This window comes from Felis catus, chromosome X, assembly GCF_018350175.1.
Source record: "Felis catus isolate Fca126 chromosome X, F.catus_Fca126_mat1.0, whole genome shotgun sequence".
Classification (NCBI taxonomy): Eukaryota; Metazoa; Chordata; class Mammalia; order Carnivora; family Felidae; genus Felis; species Felis catus.
The window spans coordinates 93,521,065-93,544,341 of record NC_058386.1 but is presented as its reverse complement, the minus strand read 5'-3'; the positions used below and the strand labels follow the sequence as shown (position 1 = coordinate 93,544,341).

The window sequence follows — 23,277 nt, the reverse complement described above, 5'->3', positions numbered from 1 at the left end:
ATGTTTATGTCCGTGGGCCATGGATTCAATATCTTTTGTTTTCAAAATCTTTACCTAATTCTGTAGCCTAATTATGGAAAGAGCCCAAATGTCCGTTGACTGATGAATGGAGAAAGATGTGATACACACACACACACACACACACACACACACACACACACATACACACACACACACAGAATAGAGTACTACTCAACCATCAAAAAGAATGAAATCTTGCCATTTGCAACAATGTGGATCGAGCTAGAGTGTATTATGCTAAGAAAAATAAGTCAGTCAGAGAAAGACAAATACCATAAGATTTCACTCATACGTGAAATTTAGGAAACAAAACAGAAGAACATGTGGGAAGGGAGAAAAAAGAGAGGGAAATAAACCGTAAGAGACTCTTCACCATAGAGAACAAATTGAGGGTTGCTGGAGAGGAGGTGGGTGGGGGTTGGGCTAAATGGGTGATGGGCATTAAGGAGGGCACTTGTTATGATGAGCACTGGATGTTATATGTAAGTGATGAATCACTGAATTATGTTCCTGAAACCAATATTACACTATATGTTAAGTAACTAGAATTGAAATAAAAAATTGAAAACAGACAAACAAACAAAATCCTTTGCCTATGCTGCTTTGAGTCTGTCCCCCACACACATGCCGCTCAGGGCATGGTCCTAGACTTGGATGGTTGTTTAAATCTGTTCACTTCCTTGTAGATTTTTCTATGCTTCTTGAGGGTCCATCTTGTTCCTAGAGCTAAGGGTTGAGACTGGAACTTGTGCAGGTTCAAACAGAATTAGGGAAACCTATATTCTGCTCTTTCCTCCATGGGATTTCCTTTCCATACTCTCTAGCCTACAGAGGCCCCCTTTTTTTCTGATCCACTGGCCGTAAAGGAAAGGATCTCTTCAAAATGTTAGTGCTCACACCATCAAAGCACAGCTATCTGACTAAAGCCATCCCTCTGGCAAAGCCAGGGCATAGAAAAGGGAGGGAACAAAAAAGGTATTTCAACTACATTTGACCTCAGGGACTTCTTTGGCCAATTACTCTGGCCAGAGAGACTGATATCTAAAAAAATATTTTTATAATGTTTATTTATTGTTGAGAGGGTGAGAGAGAGAGAGAGCAGGGGAGGGCAGAGAGAGAGGGAGACACAGAATCCAAAGCAGGCTCCAGGCTCTGAGCTGTCAGCACAGAGCTGGACGTGGGCTCAAACCTACGAACTGTGAGATCATGACCTGAGCCAAAGCCAGATGCTTAACTGACTGAGCCACCCAGCCGCCCATCATGTTATAACCTTCTTGCCCTGAACCTCATTTCTCCAAGGAGAAATGTCTATTCCCATTTTTGTTTACTGCTACTCATGTGTTGTTGCTTTTAGGCCCTCTTCATGGACAGAGGTAGAAAAGAATTCTAAGTATGCACGTGTATACGAATACTGATTTCTATATCCATTTATATTATTATTATTATTGTTACTATTATTAGTTATTTTCTCCATGACTTCATACCGCTGTCATGAAAATTAATCCAGCATCACAGGACTCATTACTTGCCTCCCCCTTCCAAGCTTTCAACTTCCTCATGCAACAGTGAGAAACTTGGTTTCTATGATCCTTGGTATTCTTCCGCCCTTATCCCATCCCAGAATACACAGGAAGTAGTTGCAGAATTGCCATTGTGTATTTCTGATAGCATAAAACCTCATACTACAATTCATTTCTTTATATTTTCCTTTCTCTTTCCATTGTGTAGACAGTACAAAAATAGTGCTTACAAGTTATATGGGTTAGGGTTATTTTTATACTCTCTACTCAGTGTCGTTATGTTATTGATTCTTTTTTTTTTTTTAATTTTTTTTTCCAACGTTTATTTATTTTTGGGACAGAGAGAGACAGAGCATGAATGGGGGAGGGGCAGAGAGAGGGAGACACAGAATCGGAAACAGGCTCCAGGCTCCGAGCCACCAGCCCAGAGCCCGACGCGGGGCTCGAACTCGCGGACCGCAAGATCGTGACCTGACTGAAGTCGGACGCTTAACCGACTGCGCCACCCAGGCGCCCCGATTCTTAATAGAGTTAGGTTCATTTGATTCTGTACATAATCCATTTTAGAGTTTTCTCCCAATCCCTATGCTTTTAATAGATAAAACATTAGCACAGTTTCTGAAGTCAAAATTGTATAAGATGTATATTCAGAGAAGGATGATTCTCCCATCCCCAGCCCCTCTTTCCAGTTTCTACCTTCCCCCTGAAGGTAAGAAATCTCACTGCTAGTTTCCCATTTAACTATTCTGTATTTCTCTTTTACAAAACTAAGATGACATGTGTGTGTTTTTGTATTTGCCCGTCTTCTTACATAAATACTATACTCTATCTCCCCTTTTGCATTTTGCTTTTTTCACTTGATGATACATGGTGGAAATCGCTCCATATTAGTTCATAGAGAACTTTCTTCTTGTCGATAGTTTCATGGTACTCCATCATGTGGATATTCTATAGTACATGCAATTAATCTCTTTTGTCAGGGCACGTAGGTTGCTTCAAATATATTTGCAATGACAAACGATTCTCACACAAATAACCTTATTCATACATATTTTTGTTTTATCAGAGGTTTATTATCCAGGGTAGATTTTGAGGAGGGGGGGGTTGCTGGGCTAAAATGTAAATTCATTTGCCATTTTGATCAGTATTGCCACGTTCCTCTCTATAGCTACTGTACCAGCTGGCGTGCCCGCCACTCATATATGAGGATGCCTATGTCCCATAGCCTTGCCACAGTGCCATGCGAAGCTTTTAAAACTTTGCCAATCTCTGTTTGCAACAACATGGATGGATCTAGAGGGTATCACGCTAAGTGAGATGAGTCACTTGCAGAAAGATGAATACCATATGATTTCACTCACGTGTGGAATTTAAGAAACAAAACAAATGAACAAAGAAAAAAGGTAAACAGAAAAGGCAGACATTTAAGTATAGAGAATAAACTGCTGCTTGCCAGAGGGGAGAGGGGAGGGGGGATGGGTGAAATCGATGAAAGGGATTAAGGGTACACTCATGGCGATGAACTCTGAGTAATGTATAGACCTGTTGAACCATTATGTTGTACACCTGAAATTCACATAAAACTGCATGCTAACTGTCCTTGAATCAAGTCAATAAATTAAAAAAATAATAAAATAAAATAAATTTTGCCAATCTGATAAATAAAAAATGGTATCAGTGTCATTAATTTTGCATTTCTCTTACAATGATTGAAATTAGGCACTGCCATATATTTAAGGACCGTATATATAAATGTGTATATATAATTCAAGTATTTACAAATGTTTGAAAATATAGTAAAAAAATTCACCAATGGCCTGCTCATATCTTTAGCTCAGTTTTTTTTTTTTTTGCCCTATTAAGTGTTGGATCTTTTTACCTCAGTTTTATTTTATTTTTTTTTTAAGTTCATTTATTTATTTTGAAAGAGAGAGAGAGACAGAGGGAGAGTGGGCGGGGGAAGGGCAGAGAGAGAGGGAGAGAGAGAATCCCGAGCAGGCTCCGCACTGTCAGCACAGACCCCGATGTGGGGCTTGAACTCACGAACCATGAAATCATGACCTGAGCAGAAACCAGGAGCTGGACACCCAAACGACTGAGCTCCCCAGGCACCCCTTTTTACCTCAGTATTTAAGAAGTCATTATATATTAGGAATATTAGCCCTTTATCGATGATATGCATTGCAAATATTTTGTCTGCGTTAGTTACTTGTTTTGGAACCTTTCTACTGGTGTTTTTGCCATGTAGTATTGTAATTATTATTATGCAAAAATATCAATCTTCTGCTTTACTAGATCTGAATTTTGAGTCACAGTTAAAAATCCTTTCCATACCTAGGTTACAGATGAATTAACTTTTTCTTTTATTTCTTTTTAACGTTTATTCATTTTTGAGAGACAAAGACAGAGCATGAGTGGGGGAGAGGTAGAGAGACAGAGAGGGAGACACAGAATCCGAAGCGGGCTCCAGGCTCCGAGCTGCCAGCACAGAGCCTGATGCGGGGCTCGAACTCACTAACCGTGAGATCATGACCTGAGCCAAAGTGGGACGCCTAACTGACTGAGCCACCCAGGTGCCCCTAACTTTTTCTTTTCTTATACTACTTGTATTCTTTCATTTTTAAATTTTATTTTATGTTTTATATATATGTGTATATATATATTTGTATATGTGTAATATATATGTATATATATACATACATATGTAGTTTATTATCAAGTTAGCTAACATACAGGGCATACAGTGTGCTCTTGGTTTTGGGGATAGATTCCTGTGATTCGTCATTTCAGTTTTAAAAATTAGATTTCTGATCCATTTAGGATTTGTTTTTGTATTTGGCATGTGGCAAAATCTAATTTTATCTTTTTCCACATGGCTGTATAGTTAGCCAAACTGTTTCCAGGTGATTTGGAATGACACTTTTTATCATATATTACATATCCATTTAAACTAGAATCTATTTCAGATTTTCTACTGTATTCCACTATGTTTTTCCATGTATGGTCCAATGATACATTTTTTATAAAGGCTTTATAATGTGTTTCAGTATCTCCTAGTGCTAGTTCTCCTGACATGTGTAATTTTCTAAATGAACTTCAATATTAACTTCTCTAATTCCATAAAGAAAAGCTTCTTGTGGGGCAGCCGGGTCTGTTAAGCCTCTGACTGCGGCACAAGTGACGATTTCCCGATTTGTGAGTTCAAGCTTCGTTTCGGGCTCTCTGGGGCTGTGAGCACAAAGCCTGCTTCAGATCCTCTGTCCTCTTCTCTCTGCCCCCCCCCCCACAAGATAAATAAATAAACACGAAAACAAATTTTCTTGTAAGATTCGCATCCAAAAGACTCAAACATAAGACGTGAACCCGGAAAACCCCTGGAAGAAAGCGTAGGGGAAAATCTACATGACATTGGTCTGGGCACTGCTTTTAGGGATATGACACCCAAAGCACAGGCGACGACAAAGTAAACAACACAAAGAAGCTTCTACACAGCAAAAGAAGCCATCACAGAGTGAAAAGGCAAACTTTGAAAGGGGAGAGAATGTTTGCAACTTAGATATCTGATAAAGGGTTAATCTCCAAAATGCATAAAGAACTCTTACAACTCAAGTAAAAACAAAAAACAAAAAACCCCATAATAATCCAATTAAAAAATGGACAAAGCGCTTGAGTAAACATTTCTCCAAGCATGATATACAGATGGATCATCTGCACATGAAAACAGGCTCAACATCACTCATCATCAGAAAAATGCAGATCAAAACCACACCGAGCTAGCACCCCGCACCTGTCAGGATGGTTAATCAAAACGACAAGAAATAATAACAAGTATTGGTGAGGATGTGGAGAAAACAGAACGCTCACTCCTGACGGGTGGAAGCACAATACGGTGCAGCTGCTGTGGGAAACACTGTGAAGGATCCTCAAAAATTAAAACCAGAACTATCACCTGATACAACCATCTCACTTCTGGGTATTGTCCAAAAGAACTGAAACCAGGATCTTGAAGAGATATCAACACTCCTGCGTTCACGGACGCACCCTTCACAGTACCCAGGAGGCAGAAACAACTCGAATGTCCACCAACAGATGAATGAAAAAAGAAAATGTCATATATAGGTGCGCAGTGGAATACTGTGTAGCCTTAAAAAAGGGGGAAATTCTGCAATATGAGACAGCACGGATAAACCTTGAGGACGTTAGGCTAAGTGCAAGCAACCAGTCACAGAAAGACAGATACTGCCTGAGTCCATTTTATTTGAGGTATCTGAAATAGTCAAATTCATAGAATCAAAGAGTAGAGTGGGGGTGCTCGGGTGGCTCAGTCGGTTAAGCGTCCGACTTCGGCTCGGGTCATGATCTCACAGTTCGTGGGTTGGAGCCCCACGTCGGGCTCTGTGCTGACAGCTCAGAGCCTGGAGCCTGCTTCGGATTCTGTTTCTCCCGTTCGCTCTGCCTTTCCCTCACTCATGTTCTGTCTCTCTCTCTCCCTCAAAAATAAATAAGCATGAAAAACAAAAAGTAGAATGGTGGTGGCCAAGAGATTGAGGGAACGGAAAATGGGAACTTATCAACAGGGATAAAGTTTCAGTCAAACAAAATGAATAAGCTCTAGATATCTGCTGTACATCATCGAACCTGTAGTCAATAATAACGTATATACACTTAAAAATTTGTTAAGAGGGTAGATCTTATGTTAAATGTTTTTATGACCACATACCATTTTTTTTAAAAAAAATTAAAAATCTCGTCGTTTTTATCGGAATAGAATTAATTGATAAATTATTTTAGGAAGAACAAATAGATAGGCTTCCATAGCTTGGCTATTGGAAATAACGCTGCAGTAAACATAGGGGTGCGCATATCTTTAATTTAGTGGGGTTTTTTTCCTTTGGATAAATGCCCAGTAGTGGAATTATTGGCTCCTGTGGTATTTCTATTTTTGATGTTTTTAGGAACTTCCATACTGTTTTACACAGTGGGTGTACCAGTTGACATTCTGACCAACAGTGCGTGAAGGTTCCTTTTTTCCACGTCCTCACCAATACTTGTTATTTGTTGTCTTTTTGATTCCGGCCATTCTGACTGTTGCAAGGTGATGTCACATTCCGGTTTTGCTTTGCGTTTTCTCTGATGATCAGTGATGTTGAGTATCTTTTCATGTACCTGCTGAGTATCTGTATGCCTTCTTTGAAAAAAAAAATGTCTATTCAGGTCCTCTGCCCATTGTAATTGGATTCTTCCACTTGGGAAATTACCTATTTTCTATTGTTCTGAATTGACTTGCATACAAACCTACCAAGTTATCTCATGATTTAAAAAGGCATTTTGTTTCATTTGTTAATCACCTTATCATATCGTACTTTATAGATTTATGCTTTCTTCCCTTTTTAAAGTTAGATGATGATTTTCTATTTTGTTTAAAAAATTTTTCTAAACCAAGATTTTGGTTTATTAATTAGGTGTCTTGTTTTCTATTCTCATTCAATTTCTGCTTTTCTCTTTAGTTTTTTTTCTTCTTTGTGCTTTCTTTTAGCTTACTTTATATATATATATATATTTTAAGTTTATTTATTTACTTTTGAGAGAGAGAATGAGAGAGAGGACCAGCAGAGGAGGGGCAGAGAGAGAGGGAGACAGGATTTGAAGTGGGCTCTGTGGTGACAGCACAGAGCCCGACGCGGGGCTTCAACTCACGGACCACGAGATCATGACCTGAGCCGAAGTCGGACACTTAACCTACTGAGCCACCCAGGGGCCCCTATAGTTTGTTTTTTGTTTTTTTTTAAGGTTGCTTGCTGGGAATTTAATTAATTTGTATGCTTTTATTTTTACTGATAAATGTGATTAGGGCTATGAATTTTCCACTGATCACTGCTTTAAGTATATTGTATAGATTTTTATATGCATTATTTATGCTATCATATTGTATAGATTTTTACATGCAGTGTTTATGCTATCATATTTCTAGAGAAATCTGTAATTTCAGTTTGCATGCCTCCTTTTGATGAAGAGTTGTTTTGGTTTTTTTTTAATATTTATTTATTTTTGAGAGAGGGAGAGACAGCATGAACGGGGGAGGGTCAGAGAGTGAGGGAGTCACAGAATCTGAAACAGGCTCCAGGCTCTGAGCTATCAGCACAGAGCCCGACGCGGGGCTCGAACTCACAGACCACGAGATCATGACCTGAGCCGAAGTCGGATGCTTAACCGACTGAGCCACCCAGGCACCCCGATGAAGAGTTGTTTAAAAATTTGCTGTAACATCAACATGAGATGGTCTTTAAACTTTTGTTAATATTTTTTAATATTGCCTTCTTAGCAGAAAGTACTTTTTGTGATATTTTTACTGCTCTAATATTTTCTTTGTGGCCTAATATTGTATCGATTTTTGTGAGTGTTCCATGTGTATTTATGAAGAAAGTATACTCTCCTTCAATAAGGTTATGAAAATAGAACTTTAAGTTTCAAGTTCAACATACTTCCGTAAGAGCTATATATGCTTTTTATTTTTTGGTCTGGTCTTTGTTATGCTGAATATGATATGTTAAAATCTCCCTTTAGCAGAATGTATTCATAAAGGTCTCCTTCCATGTTCTTTCATTTTGCCTTATAAAGAGTATTTCTGTGTCATTGGTGGTGTAGATATGCTTAACTGCTATATCTGTATTGTTAATTGTGGTTTTTATTATAAATAAGCATCCTTTTTTACTTGTACTGCTTTTTTCCTTTGAAATTTACTTTCTTAGGCATCAAGTCATGATTTCTGTTTTGATACTGCTTCCATTTGCTTGGTACACTTTTGCTCATTCCTTTATTTTTAACCATTTTAAGTCACTGGGTTTTAAGAGTTTCTCACGTATACAGAATATAGTTGGGTTTTCCTTTTTAAGTCAAAGTAAAAATTTTTCATTCTTAATTGTCTTTTAGGTTCATTCAAGTTTGTTGCTGTTACTGATATATTTGTTTTCCTGTCATAATGTTGAGAGCGTGATGTTATATTTTCTTGTGTTTCTTCCTCCAGTTGAATTTTTTTTTTCTTTCTCACTAATTATACTTCTTGTGATGTTTTGGGAAGTTTTTGCTTGTTTGTTTTAGTGGTTAACTTTAATATCATATTTATTTATTTATTTATTTATTTATTTAATGCTTATTTATTTTTGCCAGAGAGAGAGAAAGAGAGAGACTGAGCGTGAGTGGGGGAGGGGCAGAGAGCGAGGGAGACACAGAATTCGAAGCAGGTTCCAGGCTCTGAGCTGTCCACACAGAGCCCAAAGGTGGGGGGGTCGGACTCACAAACTGTGAGATCATGACCTGACCCGAAGTCAGTCGCTTAACCGACCCCTACCCAGGCACCCCTTTAATATCACATTTATGTCATGTTTTCTTTGTATCATGTTCAATGCCCTTAAACCACTGTTTTCTTATTAACTCTGTTAATTTTTGGTTTGCCAATTTTTTTTTTCAAATTTTTATTTAAATTCTAGTTAATTAACATATAGCGTAGTATTGACTTCAGGTATAGAATTTAGCAATACATCACTTACGTAGAACACCCAGTGCTCATGCCAACAAGTGCCCCCCTTAATGCCCATCACACCCATTTAACCCTTCCCCCCCCCCCACCTCCCCTCCAGCATCCCTTAGTTTGTTCTGTATAGTTAAGGGTCTGTTTTATGGTTTGCCTCTCCCTTTTCTTCCCCCATGTTGATCTTTTTTTTTTTCCTTAAATTCCACGTATGAGTGAAATCATATGGTATTTGTCTTTCTCTGACTGACGTATTTCACTTAGCATAATACACTGTAGCTCCACCCGCTGGTTTGCAATTTTTCTTAAGAAAGAGAGACGGCACAAGTGAGCAAGAGGCAGAGAGAGAAGAAGGGAGGGAAAGAGAGAGAGAGGGAGGGAGGGAAGGAGAGAAAGAGAAAGAGGAGCAGGGCTCACCCGGGACTCGTGTTTTTACCCAAAGCGGGGCTCGAACTCACCCAAAGCAGGGCATGAGTTCACTCGATGTGGGACTTACCAACGGTGAGAGCTTGACCTGAGTCCAAGTCAGATGCTTAACCACGGAGCCACCACACGCCCCGCCAATTTTTTTATGGTATCATTTAACTCCCACCTTTTGTGTATAGAAAAATCAATAAAATTATTTTACTTTCCTCTTCCTCTTTCCCTTTCTATTCCCTTCCTAAATTTAATTGCATTTTTAAAAATTTTTTTTTAGAATATATAACATATAATATGTATTGTGTAACCTATAACAGTGTTCTTCTGCCCTTATATCACCTTTATTCTTGTCTTCACTCTAAAATGACTCATATTAAATGCTCATCATCAGTCTTTTGGATGAAATTTTCCCAGTCATTCCTTGGCTAGTTGAATGTCATCCACCATTTATTTTGTTTTTTAAATTTTTTAACTTTTATTTGTTTTTGAGAGAGAGAGACAGAGCATGAGCAGGGGAGGGGCAGAGAGAGGGGGAGACACAGAACCCGAAGCAGGCTCCAGGCTCTGAGCTGTCAGCACAGAGCCCGACGTGGGGCTCGAACCCACAAACTGTGAGATCATGACCTGAGCTGAAGTTGGACGCTTAACCGACTGAGCCACCTGGGTGTCCCCACCGTTTAATTTCTTAAGCACAGCTTATGGGTTCAGAACTCTTTGAGTTTAACATATTTTTGAACTTTTTATAGCCTTGATGGCTAGCATGTCTGGATGTAAAACTCTTCATTTCAAACTTTGAGTATATTTTTTCTGTTTTTTAGTTTAAAGTATACTTTATATACAGTAAAATTCACCCTTTTAAAATTGCACACAAGGATTTATAGTTTTTCAAATTTTGAGTGTATATATATGATATTTACATATTATATTTATGTTGTATAATAAAAATATATATTATATATTATAGATGTGTATATGTAAAAATTTAAATTATATATGTATATGTAATTATATACGTGTATATATATGTATATATGTATATAAATTATATGTGTATATACAATTATATATATGAATATATGTATATATATATATGTGTATATATATATCTGTACAATACACACCACTACCAGACCAAGATATACCAAATAAATACTCCTTTTCAGTCATCCTCCCACTTTCAGTCCCTGGAAACTAGTGATCTGTTCTCTCTCTTTATAGATTTGCCTTTGAAAAAACGTCTTACAAATGGTTGACTTTTTGAAAAATATTGCTTCACTATTCCTTTGTTTTGTTGTTTTTGTTACTTGTGAGGTCAGTCTCATTCTTTTGCTCCTATAGATCATTCCTTATTTTTACCTGGAATCCCTGAGGATTTTTTCTTTATGTTTAAAATTAAAAAAATAGAATAATCATATGATCCAGTCATTCCACTACTGGGTATGTAACCAGAGAAAATGAAAACACTCATTCAAAAACATATATGCATCCCTGTGCTTACTGCAGCATTATTTACAATAGCCAAGATATGGAAGCAACCCAAGTGCCCATCGATAGATGAATGAAGAAGGAAAATGTGGCCTATGGATACTATGGAGTATTACTCAGCCATAAAAGAGAATGAAATCTTGTAATTTGCAACAATACGGATGGACCTAGAAAGTATAATGCTAATTGACGTCAGTCAGAAAGTCAAATACCATATGATTTCACTCATATGTGGAATTTAAGAAACAAAACAAATAAAAAAAGACAAATTAAAACAAAAAAAAAAACAGACTCTTCAATACAGAGAACAAGCTGGTATTTGCCAGAGGGGAAGTGTGAGGGGGATGAGTGAAATAGATGAAGGGCAGTAAGAGTGCTATTATCTTGATGAGCTTTGAGGAACATAGAATTGTTCAATCATTATATCGTACACCTGAAACTCAGGTAACTAATATAACACTAGTTACACTGTATGCAACACTATAACACTAATCACTAATACACCTGAAACTAATATAACTAATATAACATGATATGTTAATTACACTTGAATAAAAACACAAAATATGAAATGCATAGGGTAAAGAGACGGCACAACATGAAAAGGAAACATTAAAAACCTCTCTAAAGTCAATATCATGAAAACTTTAAATGCCTGGATTTTGTTGTGATGATGCGACCTGGCACTTATGTAATTAGTCATTAATTTGTTAGCCCCTACCGCCTTGTAAAAACATAAATTATAGACTCCATGAAGACGAATGGCTGTTACTGAGTATTTAATATGTGCCAAGCACTTAGTTGGCCAACATTTAAAAAGATCACTTCCAATATATTTATGAAAGACGATGAGTCTCTTTTTCCTTCTTTGTATAAGAGATGATACCAGGTCTGTGTACTGCCCAGAACATAGGGGGGAGAACAGGTTTCTGCCACTGTCCCATTCTGTACATTGCAAGGCAACTGTCATTGTTAACAACTGGAGACGGGGCAATAGAGCATCTCTGGATGGTTTTAATATACCACAAAATGTCTGTTTTGCTTTGTGAAGGCTCTGCTACGGATTTATTTCGTGAATATGGCGCACACATCCCATTCTTCCGTCATGCAGTTTGCTCTTGTCTTCATTTTCCAAATGATACGAGTAGAATAATTAACCGTATGGGTGTTTACCGTGATACCTGGCGCAGATTTACGATCTAATCTGAGGCTTTTCAAAACTAATAAAAGTGTACTTACCGTAAAGGATTGCCAGCAGAGACAACGGCATGACAAGTAGTCCCACTAGCATATCAGCAATGGCTAGGGACATTAAGAAGTAATTGGTGGCATTGTGCAGTTTCTTTTCCAAGCTTACTGCCATGATAACAAGAATGTTGCCACCTATCGTCAAGATGATTATTATGACGATGGAAAGTGCTGGCCAGTTTTGTACCCCGTCTGGGAATTTGAAGCGTCCACCATCGGAGGTATTGAAAATGTCAGTTACTAGAGCTGCAACAGGGCTCACAGAAATATCACATTGCCAAACCAGTAGGCCAATGAGGTGCACGCTGAAAAGGAAGAAAAAACAAATCGTCAGGTTCATATTGTATTGCTTACACGCAATAAATTGCTTATGCAAAACAACTACTTTGCCTTCAAGAATCATGACCATCATCAATATTTCCGGTCTCTTAATTGAATCTCAGTGTTGCTTCTTTCGATCCAAGGATATTTTTATCGAGAGCTCATGATGAGTCAAGCACGTAACTTATGGACATATAAATATATAATCTCGTTGGGTCTCACACAACAACTGCGTGGGGTCAGTATTGGTTTGTATCCATCATGTAGCCGAGGAGACTGAGGTTCAGAGAGGTTAAGTGACTTTCTCCAGCCAATATGGGCCACGAGGTGGCAGGGGCAGGGTCCGTATTCAGGTGTCACTGATTTCAAAGCCTGTGTTTTAAACATCTGCTCTATACAAGCGATATAAAGCCAAAGTATTGTTTGATTTCCTGTAATGGTCTGTTTTTATATGTTTGAAATAGTAATTTCTTCTAGATGTTTTCTGAGACAAATGACAACAGAAGGAAAGGAGATTGTCCTTTAAGTATCCAGGACTGTGACAAGAAAAGTGAACATTGCCTTTTTAAATGAAAAGCTAAGAAGGAATAAATTGTCCTCAGACAAACTTCAGGCAAGATGTTGGAAGAGGGAGAGTGGGTTTTGGCAACCCAAGAGAGTTCTTTCTAGAACTCTTCTTACCTTCTCACAGCTGCAGAGTGACTTTATGCGGGTCCATACATATTAATAAACTTTCCTTCTGTCTAACACTCTCCTCGTTTCTGTCCTATGTTTTCTGGGCCCTGTTCCAGGCTACAAAATGAGTGATTTGTGGTGATGACCAGTTCCTACGGGTTCGCTGCTTTTCCTGTGCTGGATACAAAATCTCCTCGGTCATTTAAAATGTGCATTTCTCATGACCGTGGTTTTGCAGATTCTGCTAGTAGGAATGTCAGGCCGGGTGGCAAACTAATGCAACAGAGATGGACGTGGTTATGTTTCGCTCACCCCAATTTAACTTCCCCCAGGAGTGATATGAGATTTATGGAGGTTCCATGCATCACGTGCCCTCTCAAAGGGTACATCCCTAAAGGATCGAATAAAACTAACGTTTATTTTCATGAATACAATAGACAAGAAAGACAAGCATGTTCAATATTTCTTGCTTAAAGGCAAGGATTGCCTGCGAATGTGCATTCTATGTTTTGATTGTGACTGTCATAACGATCGCTAATTATTATACGCACGGAGTTGCACACACGCAATACTTTCTCAACTTAAACTGGAACACTTGGGCTGAACAGTTATTAGCATTTTAAAGTTCAAGTAAAATGTTGTAGTAATTTTCTAGAGGATTTAAAAATCATTTCTCTTAATATCTTGCTAATGCATGTCTATGTCTTTTAAGATAACGCAGCAGTCATGAAAATATTTTGACTCTCTCATTCTACAGAGGATAGAAAACTACTATTTCAGACATTTTGCTTATCATAACTTCCTCATTAGTCAAAGTTACCTGGCATTCTAAGCAACATACAGAGGGTGACATAGATAGTGATTTTTTTTTTTCAAATAATCTGTGAATTCTTTCAAATGCTGGCTGTATTCTTTTCCTGGAACATAAAAAACAATACCGAAGGGGCGCCTGGGTGGCGCAGTCGGTTAAGCGTCCGACTTCAGCCAGGTCACGATCTCGCGGTCCGTGAGTTCGAGCCCCGCGTCGGGCTCTGGGCTGATGGCTCAGAGCCTGGAGCCTGTTTTCGATTCTGTGTCTCCCTCTCTCTCTGCCCCTCCCCCGTTCATGCTCTGTCTCTCTCTGTCGCAAAAATAAATAAACGTTGAAAAAAAAAATTAAAAAAACAAAAAACAATACCGAAAATGATAGATGACTCAAAAAATCTGTATCATGAGTAATCTGTGATTAGTGTGAGTGGAAAGTATTGAAATAAAGGACCAAATAAATAGAAGCAAGTTATTTGCTCTCAGCTTAAATTATTCTGTCACTGTAATTGCTGCTTTGGGCACGTGGTCAGTTTTCTAACCTCACCGCCTCAATGATTTTTTTTGACCAGTCAACCTCTCAGAGCCTCAATTTCTTCATCTGTACAACAAGGATGTTCTCTATCATACGATTGTTGTGAAAATTCCATAATTCATGTAAAGTCCTGAAAATAGTACCTTTGTCATAATAGGCCCTCAGTAAATATTGGAGCTTTCTTTTTGTCTTCAAAGTTAAAACAAAAGTATTTTGTGGTAACTATGCCCAAACTCATGTATGTCATAATTGGTGATGAATTCAAATCCTGATCTTATTTTTTTAGTACGATACCTCTTTATGCAAAACTAAGCTCAGGCAGTAATTTTAAACTGGGTCTTTTCTGGCCTGCCTGATGAAAAACGTGTCCTTCTGGCATTTAAAAAAAAAATTCTAGTTTAGGGGTGCCTGGGGGCTCTGTCGGTTAAGCATCCAACTCTTGGTTTTCGCGCAGGTCGTGATGTCATGGTTCGTGAGTTCCAGCCCCACATTGGGCTCTGGGCTGACAGTGTGGAGCCTGCTTAGGATTCTTTCTCTTTCACTCTCTCTCTCTGCCCCTCCAGCATTCTCATTCTCTCTCTCTCTCCTCTCTCTCTCAAAATAAATAAACTTAAAAAAATTTCTAGTCTAGGGGCGCCTGGGTAGCTCAGTCGGTTAGGCATCCGACTTCAGCCCAGGTCATGATCCTGTACTTCCGCGTGGGTTCGAACTCCGCGTCGGGCTCTGTGCTGACAGCTTGGGGCTCCAAGCCCGGAGCCTGCTTCAGATTCTGTGTCTCCCTCTCACTCTGCCCCTCCCCCGCTTGCGCTCTGTCTCTCTGTCTCCCCAAAATGAAAACATTAATTTTTTTTTTTAATTTCTAGTTTGCAATCGCTAACGATCATCTCCGGTAGTCCCACAAAAGTTTATGCTCACAGTAAAATGCTGCATCTTCAATGGTCAGTTGTGAAAACATCAAAGTTGCCTAGGGAATACGCATCCAACTTCAGTTTTCTAAGTAAGTTGTGAAAACATCAAAGTCTTTCCATATTTCTCTAAGAATAATAGAGGAATGCAGGATACAATCATACATAAAAAATACATGAAATACTATTGGACAATTACCAATTTTATAATTTGAGTGTCTTATTGTGGGTAGAAAAACACTTGAAGTGGTGATCTTGCCTTCCTCTGCTGGTCAGATATATTTTTAATTTTCATTAAAGTGTCCAGAGACAAATACTGAATTGCTAAGGAAGCTTATAGAATCTAAATATATCTATTGACAATTATAAAATAGTCTTATTGGGAAGATCCTGAAAGGTATCTTCTTTAGTTTCCTGGGGTCAACTCAATTAAATTTAATAAATTCTTATTGAGTACCACTATGGGCAAAGCATTATAATTTTTATTAAAGTTCAAACCTATTTTCTATAGTTTTGTAATCAAGAATTGGCTATATTACAATTAAACCTAATTTCTAATATTTGCATACTCAGTGACATATATACAGTCCTTTTACAAAAAAAAAAAAGAAAAAAAAGAATGTAAGTCTTGCTCCTAAAGCTTAATTGTTATTAAGACCACAGAAGTCTCAGAAAACATGCACACAAAAACCACAGTTTCTCTCTGAACAACGCAGCCAATTTATTCCGTGCTGCTAAATGTTTAATGAGCATATGATTCTATATTCTTAGGAGAGGAACAGGATGATCATTTGATGTAAAAATGTATACATTTTATATCTACTGTGTTTTTGCATGGCCTATGCCAATGGGCACCATGGGAAAAGATGGATGGTACCTTGTTTCTCTTAATAGAATGGACGAAATTCTGTATGGAGTCATTAATTTCATACAGAATAATTTGGTGCCCTTAATGACAGTCCTACATTTTGGCATATGGACCAGTGGCTACCCGCTGAGTTGGCCCAGGGGCACGGAATAGAAACATCTGTCTTTTCATTTCCCATACTTGACTCTTCTCTATCTTTCTTTATCACCGTCCTTCACCCTTTCCTTTTCCTGTCTGTTCTTGTTCTTTCAGAATCCCACATCTCTGAGACTAACGTCACCACCACGTACAATGACATCCAAGATACGGCTCTCGGGGCCTGTCTTGCAGAGGTTCCAGCGTTGATGTGCTTTTAACCGACACTACTCCATCAGCTTTTTCCTGGATGAGCTCTTTTACAGAAATCATAGAGGAGACTGTAGGAGCAAGGTGACTCCAGGCTTCCCAACTGTACTGATCAAAACTGACAGACCCCCGGATCTTTTTTTCCATGTCCCATTTCTTAAAGAGTGGGTTTAGAAGAAAGCAGCCCAACATTTTCTTAAGTTAAAAAGAAGATATATTTGGATTAGGTTACATTTAGCATTGCCCAGTACTGGATCCAAATTCTTATTTCCTTTATGTGGCATTCTACTGACCTTAACTTCTGGGTCATTGTGTCAAGACTTTGGAGGATGGCATTGTCTTCCTAGGGCTTAGCTACACCCCCAGCCTCTATTCCCTGACTTCTGACCCATTCTTTTGCAACCTCAACTCTTCCTTTTTTTCAATGTTTATTTATTTATTTTGAAAAAGAGCGTGAGCAGGGGAGAGGCAGAGAGAGAAAATCCCGAGCAGGCTTTGTTTGTGCTGTTCGCAAAGAGCCTGATGCAGGGCTCGAACTCTTGAACCGTGAGATCATGACCTGAGCCGAAATCAAGAGTCAGACACTTAATTGACTGAGCCAAGCAGGTGCCTCTCAACCAGTCTTCCTAAAAGCAGAAACTTGTGGAGACACTTTACCCTCTTGGTTGTTTAGTCCATGCAGGAAGGAAAAAGAAAGGACCTTTCCCGTTTCTACATTTGAACCATAGAGAAAGCAACCCTGAACACTGGAATTGTTTTTGAATTTAAGATCTTATTGCCATATTCTTTATTTGAATACATAAGCAGTTGTGTTTAATTGAAGCCCAAGTTATTGGGGCTTTTTCCATTTACTTTTGAACAGGAAACACCCAGAATATTAATCTACGGGGTGCAAGTCATTTATGCAATTTGAGGCAAATCTAGCTGAATGATCATAGAAAAGCCCTTTTAACATTTTTAAAAAATTTTTTTTCAACGTTTATTTATTTTTGCAACAGAGAGACAGAGCATGAACGGGGGAGGGGCAGAGAGAGAGGGAGACACAGAATCGGAAACAGGCTCCAGGCTCTGAGCCATCAGCCCAGAGCCCGACACGGGGCTTGAACTCACGGACCGCGAGATCGTGACTTGGCTGAAGTCGGACGCTTAACCGACTGCGCCACTCACGGACCGCGAGATCCTGACCTGGCTGAAGTCGGACGCTTAACCGACTGCGCCACCCAGGCGCCCCTAACATTTTTGAGCAAGCTACCATTAAAAGAGTTATCCTTTAGAAAATAGTAAGTAATAACATCCTTACAGGAACGAATGCACCGCTTTCCTCAGGTTCACCATGATTGCTTCGGTGTTAAGCAACCAAAGTTTAAAGTTGAGAAGTGGAAATGTAACAGATTGAATTCATAATTCCATCCTTTCTGGGGAGAGAGAAAAAAAAAAGAAAAAGAAAATTAGTGAAATGTCCAAATAGCTTGCATTACAACCAATTAAGTAAACTTAAATGTACTTATTAAGTGATAAGAAACGTATAAGTGATAAAAAATGGCAGAGAATAAAGTTTGCGTTTATTTACATATACAACCGTCATAATGTTTCTTTCCTTTTTTTTAGTTTTCTTAAAAATTTCTCGCATGCACTCTATTTCTATGGGACTTCTACTAAATCTCTTCTTAGAGTACACATAGCTTCCGATCGGTGTTTGGAGAAAGAAATTAAGAATATACGCTTCTTAATTTGCAAAGCATTGGGGGAAAGTTTGTGATGTCATAATTAAGTAACAAGTATAACATGTATCAAAGATTTCATTTTCTAGGAACATGGAAAACTAAAATAAGTGTTTTTTTTTTTAAGTTTATTTATTTGAGGGGGGGCAGAGAGACAGGGAGAGAGAGAGAATCCCAAGCACCTTCCACGCTCAGTGTGGAGCCCCATGAGGGGTTCAATCGAACGCACCAAGAGATCGTGACCTAAGCTGAAATCACGAGTCGAAGTTTAACCGACTGAGCCCCCCGGGCACCCCTGATTCTAAATACTTTTATGAAGTGAACATATTTTGTGCAACATTCCTAATTTATTTTCTTCAACTTGAAGGAATCTGCTTTCACGTAGCTTTATTTGTACTTTTGCATCAACCAACAATATTCTCCAGAGAGCAGCACTGGGTTTCTACCAAAATAAATGGGCTGCAGTGGGTGTCAATGACAAAAAAAAATGTAGTTGTGGTGGGAGAAGGGGCAGAAAGAGAGACTTGAATAGCTTGAGAATGTGGGATAACATTGAAAAATCCTCTGTTCTGTCTGATTTAGGAGTATTTCCAAGGGATGTGAGAAAAATTTGTTGATAGTCTTTTTTAGTGTCTTGTAGTTCCTTTTAGAAGTCTGGAAGTAAAATTTGACTGGAACAAATTGTACCTCCTTATATTTCCCATCTCATTTAGTAGCGCTATTATTCTAGTCACTCAAGCTACAAATTTAATTTATTCTTCCTTCTTATCCCTCACCTCTCACTTGTGAGTTCTATCAATGCCACCTACACAAAATCTTCCTCATAACCGTCTCTTTCATTACAGCAATGCATAAAATATGGCCTCCGGTGTTCAGAAACAAAATATTCTATGGGAGAGATCGAGTGACATTCGCCAGATCATTAGTCAGACCATTTTTGTCCCATAAAATGCCGCCAGGCAATGCATAAATCCCTTTTCCTGGGAGGTCTGGAAATAAGTGACAGGAAAAAAAAAAGAAGGATACAGAAAGACAAAAAGGTCTTATTTTGCATCTTTGTCCTCAAGAGACATCAAAATCCGTCTCTTTTCCCAATATTAAAATATAAAAATTGTTCCTAATGCTTGCTTTTCAAGAACCTAAAAATTAATATAATTTAAAAGCTTCAAAGTAAAATACGCTTCATTCCGATATCATTCAATTGGTAACAAATCAATTGAAACTGTGTTTGCCATAACTCGATATGATAACCATCTCATTCAACATTATATTATCCATATTCTCAGCCATGGTAGAGTCCTATTTATTGCCACTCAAAATGCCACGTTTCTTTAAAAATTAATTGCTCTTGGGGCGCCTGGGTGGCTCAGTCGGTTAAGCGGCCGACTTCGGCTCAGGTCACGATCTCACGGTCCGTGAGTTTGAGCCCCGCGTCAGGCTCTGTGCTGACAGCTCAGAGCCTGGAGCCTGTTTCGGATTCTGTGTCTCCCTCTCTCTTTGCCCCTTCCCTGTTCATGCTCTGTCTCTCTCTGTCTCAAAAATAAATAAAAAAATTAAAAAAAATTAATTGCTCTTGTCATCTTTTTTACATGTATATTTTCCCATGGAATATCAATGGAAAAATTAAAAAACAATTATTTATTTTTCTAAGTTCCAAATCTCACAAGTAATAATCACAAAAGTATATTATGTATATAGATGTCCAGTTTATTAACTAAAATACCTTAAGGACAAAATAGTATCTTTCTGTACGGTTAAAATTTGCATTTTTTGTTGTTCACTAAAACTGACGAAACCTGACACAAAGTGCTCCCGGATTGGTGGTAAAAGTTTAGAAATATAATACGATGGACAGGAATAAATTATATAAATTATGTAAAGTGAGTAACGGTACATTACATGTTTCCCCAAAGGGCTAAGTCACTATGACAATATTTTGCAATGAGAAATGTTTTGTGAGTAATCCTACAAAAAGAGGAGGGAATACAAAACCTCTTAAAGCCTTGGATAAGACAACAAGAGAAACAAAAAAAAAAAAAAGAGAGAGAGAGAGAGAAACAAAAAACAAACCCATAACAAAACAACACTAACTGAACACTCTAATCTGCAAATCTCTCAGACCCCGCCAATCTTTCATAATGAGATTCTCATGGTTGTGTTGAACGAAAAAAAAGGATACCTGTGAACTCAGTATTCAAGTTCGGGAAGACTTGCGTTTTCTAAAATTAAGAAAAAAATCACTGGTGGGATAACTGATAGAGTGATTCATTTTAAATGAGAATCTATGTGGCTCTCATAGAGATTGTGTTTGGTCATGTGACAATGTGAAAGTATTATAAGAATATGTATACACATTTATATGTGTATGTGTGCATATATACATGTGTGCATATATACATATATATGTATGATATACATATATATTCTCTATATATACATATATATTTCTCTTTTGTGTAGAGAAAATGATGGTTGATCAACCTGTAATGAATTAACTATATCAAGCATGAAGGGAAAAATCACAGGTTAAATCACAGACATAAGTTCAAGATCAGTAAATACATATTTGGACTAATCTCTTATTTCTTTTTGCAACACTAGTCACTAATTTTTCATGTTCTCGCTAAAGCTTTGTAAGATCTTCCGACATCAATAACGGTAACTGCATTTGCTAGGTCAAAAAGGGGAACAAATCGTAGTTTTCGTATAGTTCTCAAAGAGTACAATTTTATACAAGATATTGCAGAATAACTTCAATTATTTTTTTAGTTTTTTCAATTTTTTCTTTTTTTTTCTTTTAAATGCTGATTTTTGAGAGAGAAAGAGCGTGCATGCGTGTGAGCTGTGGAGGGGCACAGAGAATGGGGGTCTGAGGATGCGAAGCAGGCTCTGTACTGACAGCACACCGACCGATGCGGGGCTGGAACTCACAAACCATGAGATCGTGACCTGAGCCAAAGTCAGACGCTTAACCGACTGAGCCACCCACGTGCCCCTAATGTGAAATTTTAATTAAGCAAGACTCATACCCTGAGCATTACATGTAATTGATGCCTATGAAATCTGTCCTCATATGTCAACATATGTTATGTGTCAAATAGCATATATTATCAAAAATAGTGTGAATACTTGAGAACAACTGAGCCAAAATAAGGTCCCCAGTGTATATTCAGAAATTAGTTTCAAACACTCAAAGTTTATCAGTATCACTAAAAAATACTTAAGAGCCATTATCAATAACCATCTTGGAAGTGAAATATGGAAAATAAAAATCCACTGTGGGCCTTCCCACATGGCCTCAGGCTAGACTTGGAAATGTGTTAATTTCAGAGCTAATTGGTGTGGTTCCTGTAACAGCTCTAAATAAAAGAATGACTGTCATGGGAACTAAGAGTTCTTCAGTACACAGCTCCTATTTTGACTCCTTCTTGATGGCATTTTAAGGGTTTTGGATGGGTATGAATTTAGCGATGCTACACTTCCTGCTGAATTTAGTGATGCTTACATTTCCTGCATTCATTGAACAGTAACTTGATGGTTCACCGGGAAAACCAGCGTTGTGCTCTCTTTAAGAGATACCTAGTTTTCCATGCCAATTTGCCATCCAAGGGGTGAGAGATGTATGCGCATCCTGTGGTCTGTAGAATACTATATATTCAATTCATTTGCGAAAGACTACAAAGATGAGAAAGGGAAATCAACTTTGCATGTCATCTCAATTTTACACATATTAAATTTAGCTTATGGAAGAGCATCCACATGGCTCTGTATTGGGCGATAAAAACAACAAGGAAAACCCCACGATTTTGGATTCTAGTAAAGTCGTAGTTTAAGAGTCAAGTGTTAAAGCAGCAGAGAGTAGGCATGAAATTAGAGAAAAGGAAAAATCAAGGAGGGAAGAAAATAACATGGAAAGAATAGGCAAAAAAGAAAATGTCAATGGAGACTGTTTTGAGAAGGAACAGAGTTCATGTTGTGCGATTTGTCTGAAAGAAGATGGCTGGTGACATTAGCGTCATTTCAATACAGCCGTGCAGGAAGGATCTGGAATGTAGTTGGATGAAGGGGGAGAGAAGAGGACCATCCAGATGAGAGGAGGTGGTCGGTGAGGAAAGGGAAGATGTTCAAAGGGTTTTGGCGTGTACTAAATGTGTACTAAAGACAAATTTTTGAGAGGAAGAGCCATATAAATGTCCTTTCCATGTAGCTCCCACATTCCTTAGCCAAGTGCTGGGGATAAAGCACTTGACTGATCCAAGGGAAGGGAAAGGGAGAGAATTGAAGAGATTTAAGGTGTGAAGTGAAATGATCCTAAGAATAAGAGCTGTGGTTTTTTGTTTGTTTGTTTGTTTGTTTTTTCAAATTGTGCCTGGAGAGGACAGAAGTCTATGACCATATCAAAAACCGTGGGCATTTCCTTCTATCTTCTAAAGCTCACCATTTATAACTCATTTTTACTGTTACCTTTCCTATGCTCTGACACTGAAGAAAGATTAATCATGTTTCAATCACATTTTCTGTCCTCAAACTGTTCCTTAGTCTTTCTTTTCCAGACCTGGCCACACATAATACTGATAAAAAATAGAACCTGGGGCGCCTGGGTGGCTCAGTTGCTTGAGTGACCGACCTCAAGTCATGACCTCACAGTTTGTGAGTTCGAGCCTTGCGTCGGGCTCTGTGCTGACAGCTCGGAGCCTGGAGCCTGCTTCGGATTCTGTCTCCCCCTCTCTCCGCCCCTCCCTTGCTCATGTGCGCGCTCTCTCTCTCTCAATAATAAATAAACATTTTAAAAAAATAGTAAGAAACTGCCAGTGTTGGGGCACCTGGGTGGCTCAGTTGGTTAAGCATCTGACTCTTGGTTTTGTCTCAGGTCATGATCTC

At 38.4% G+C, this 23,277-nt stretch overlaps 1 protein-coding gene across 2 annotated transcripts in view; it reads right to left on the bottom strand.

Annotated features, from left to right (window-relative positions):
- The window catches only part of HTR2C (5-hydroxytryptamine receptor 2C), a 298,958-nt gene that overhangs the window by 146,109 nt on the left and 129,572 nt on the right, over positions 1 to 23,277 (bottom strand). For both annotated transcript variants that reach the window (XM_019824190.3, XM_019824191.2), the window contains exons 3-4: positions 17,976 to 18,090; positions 12,214 to 12,527 (exon numbers count right to left, since the gene is read on the bottom strand). In XM_019824190.3, coding sequence (XP_019679749.1) covers positions 12,214 to 12,527; positions 17,976 to 18,010 — 349 coding nt within the window. In that variant the 5' untranslated portion in view covers positions 18,011 to 18,090. The remainder of the gene's footprint in view (positions 1 to 12,213; positions 12,528 to 17,975; positions 18,091 to 23,277) is intronic.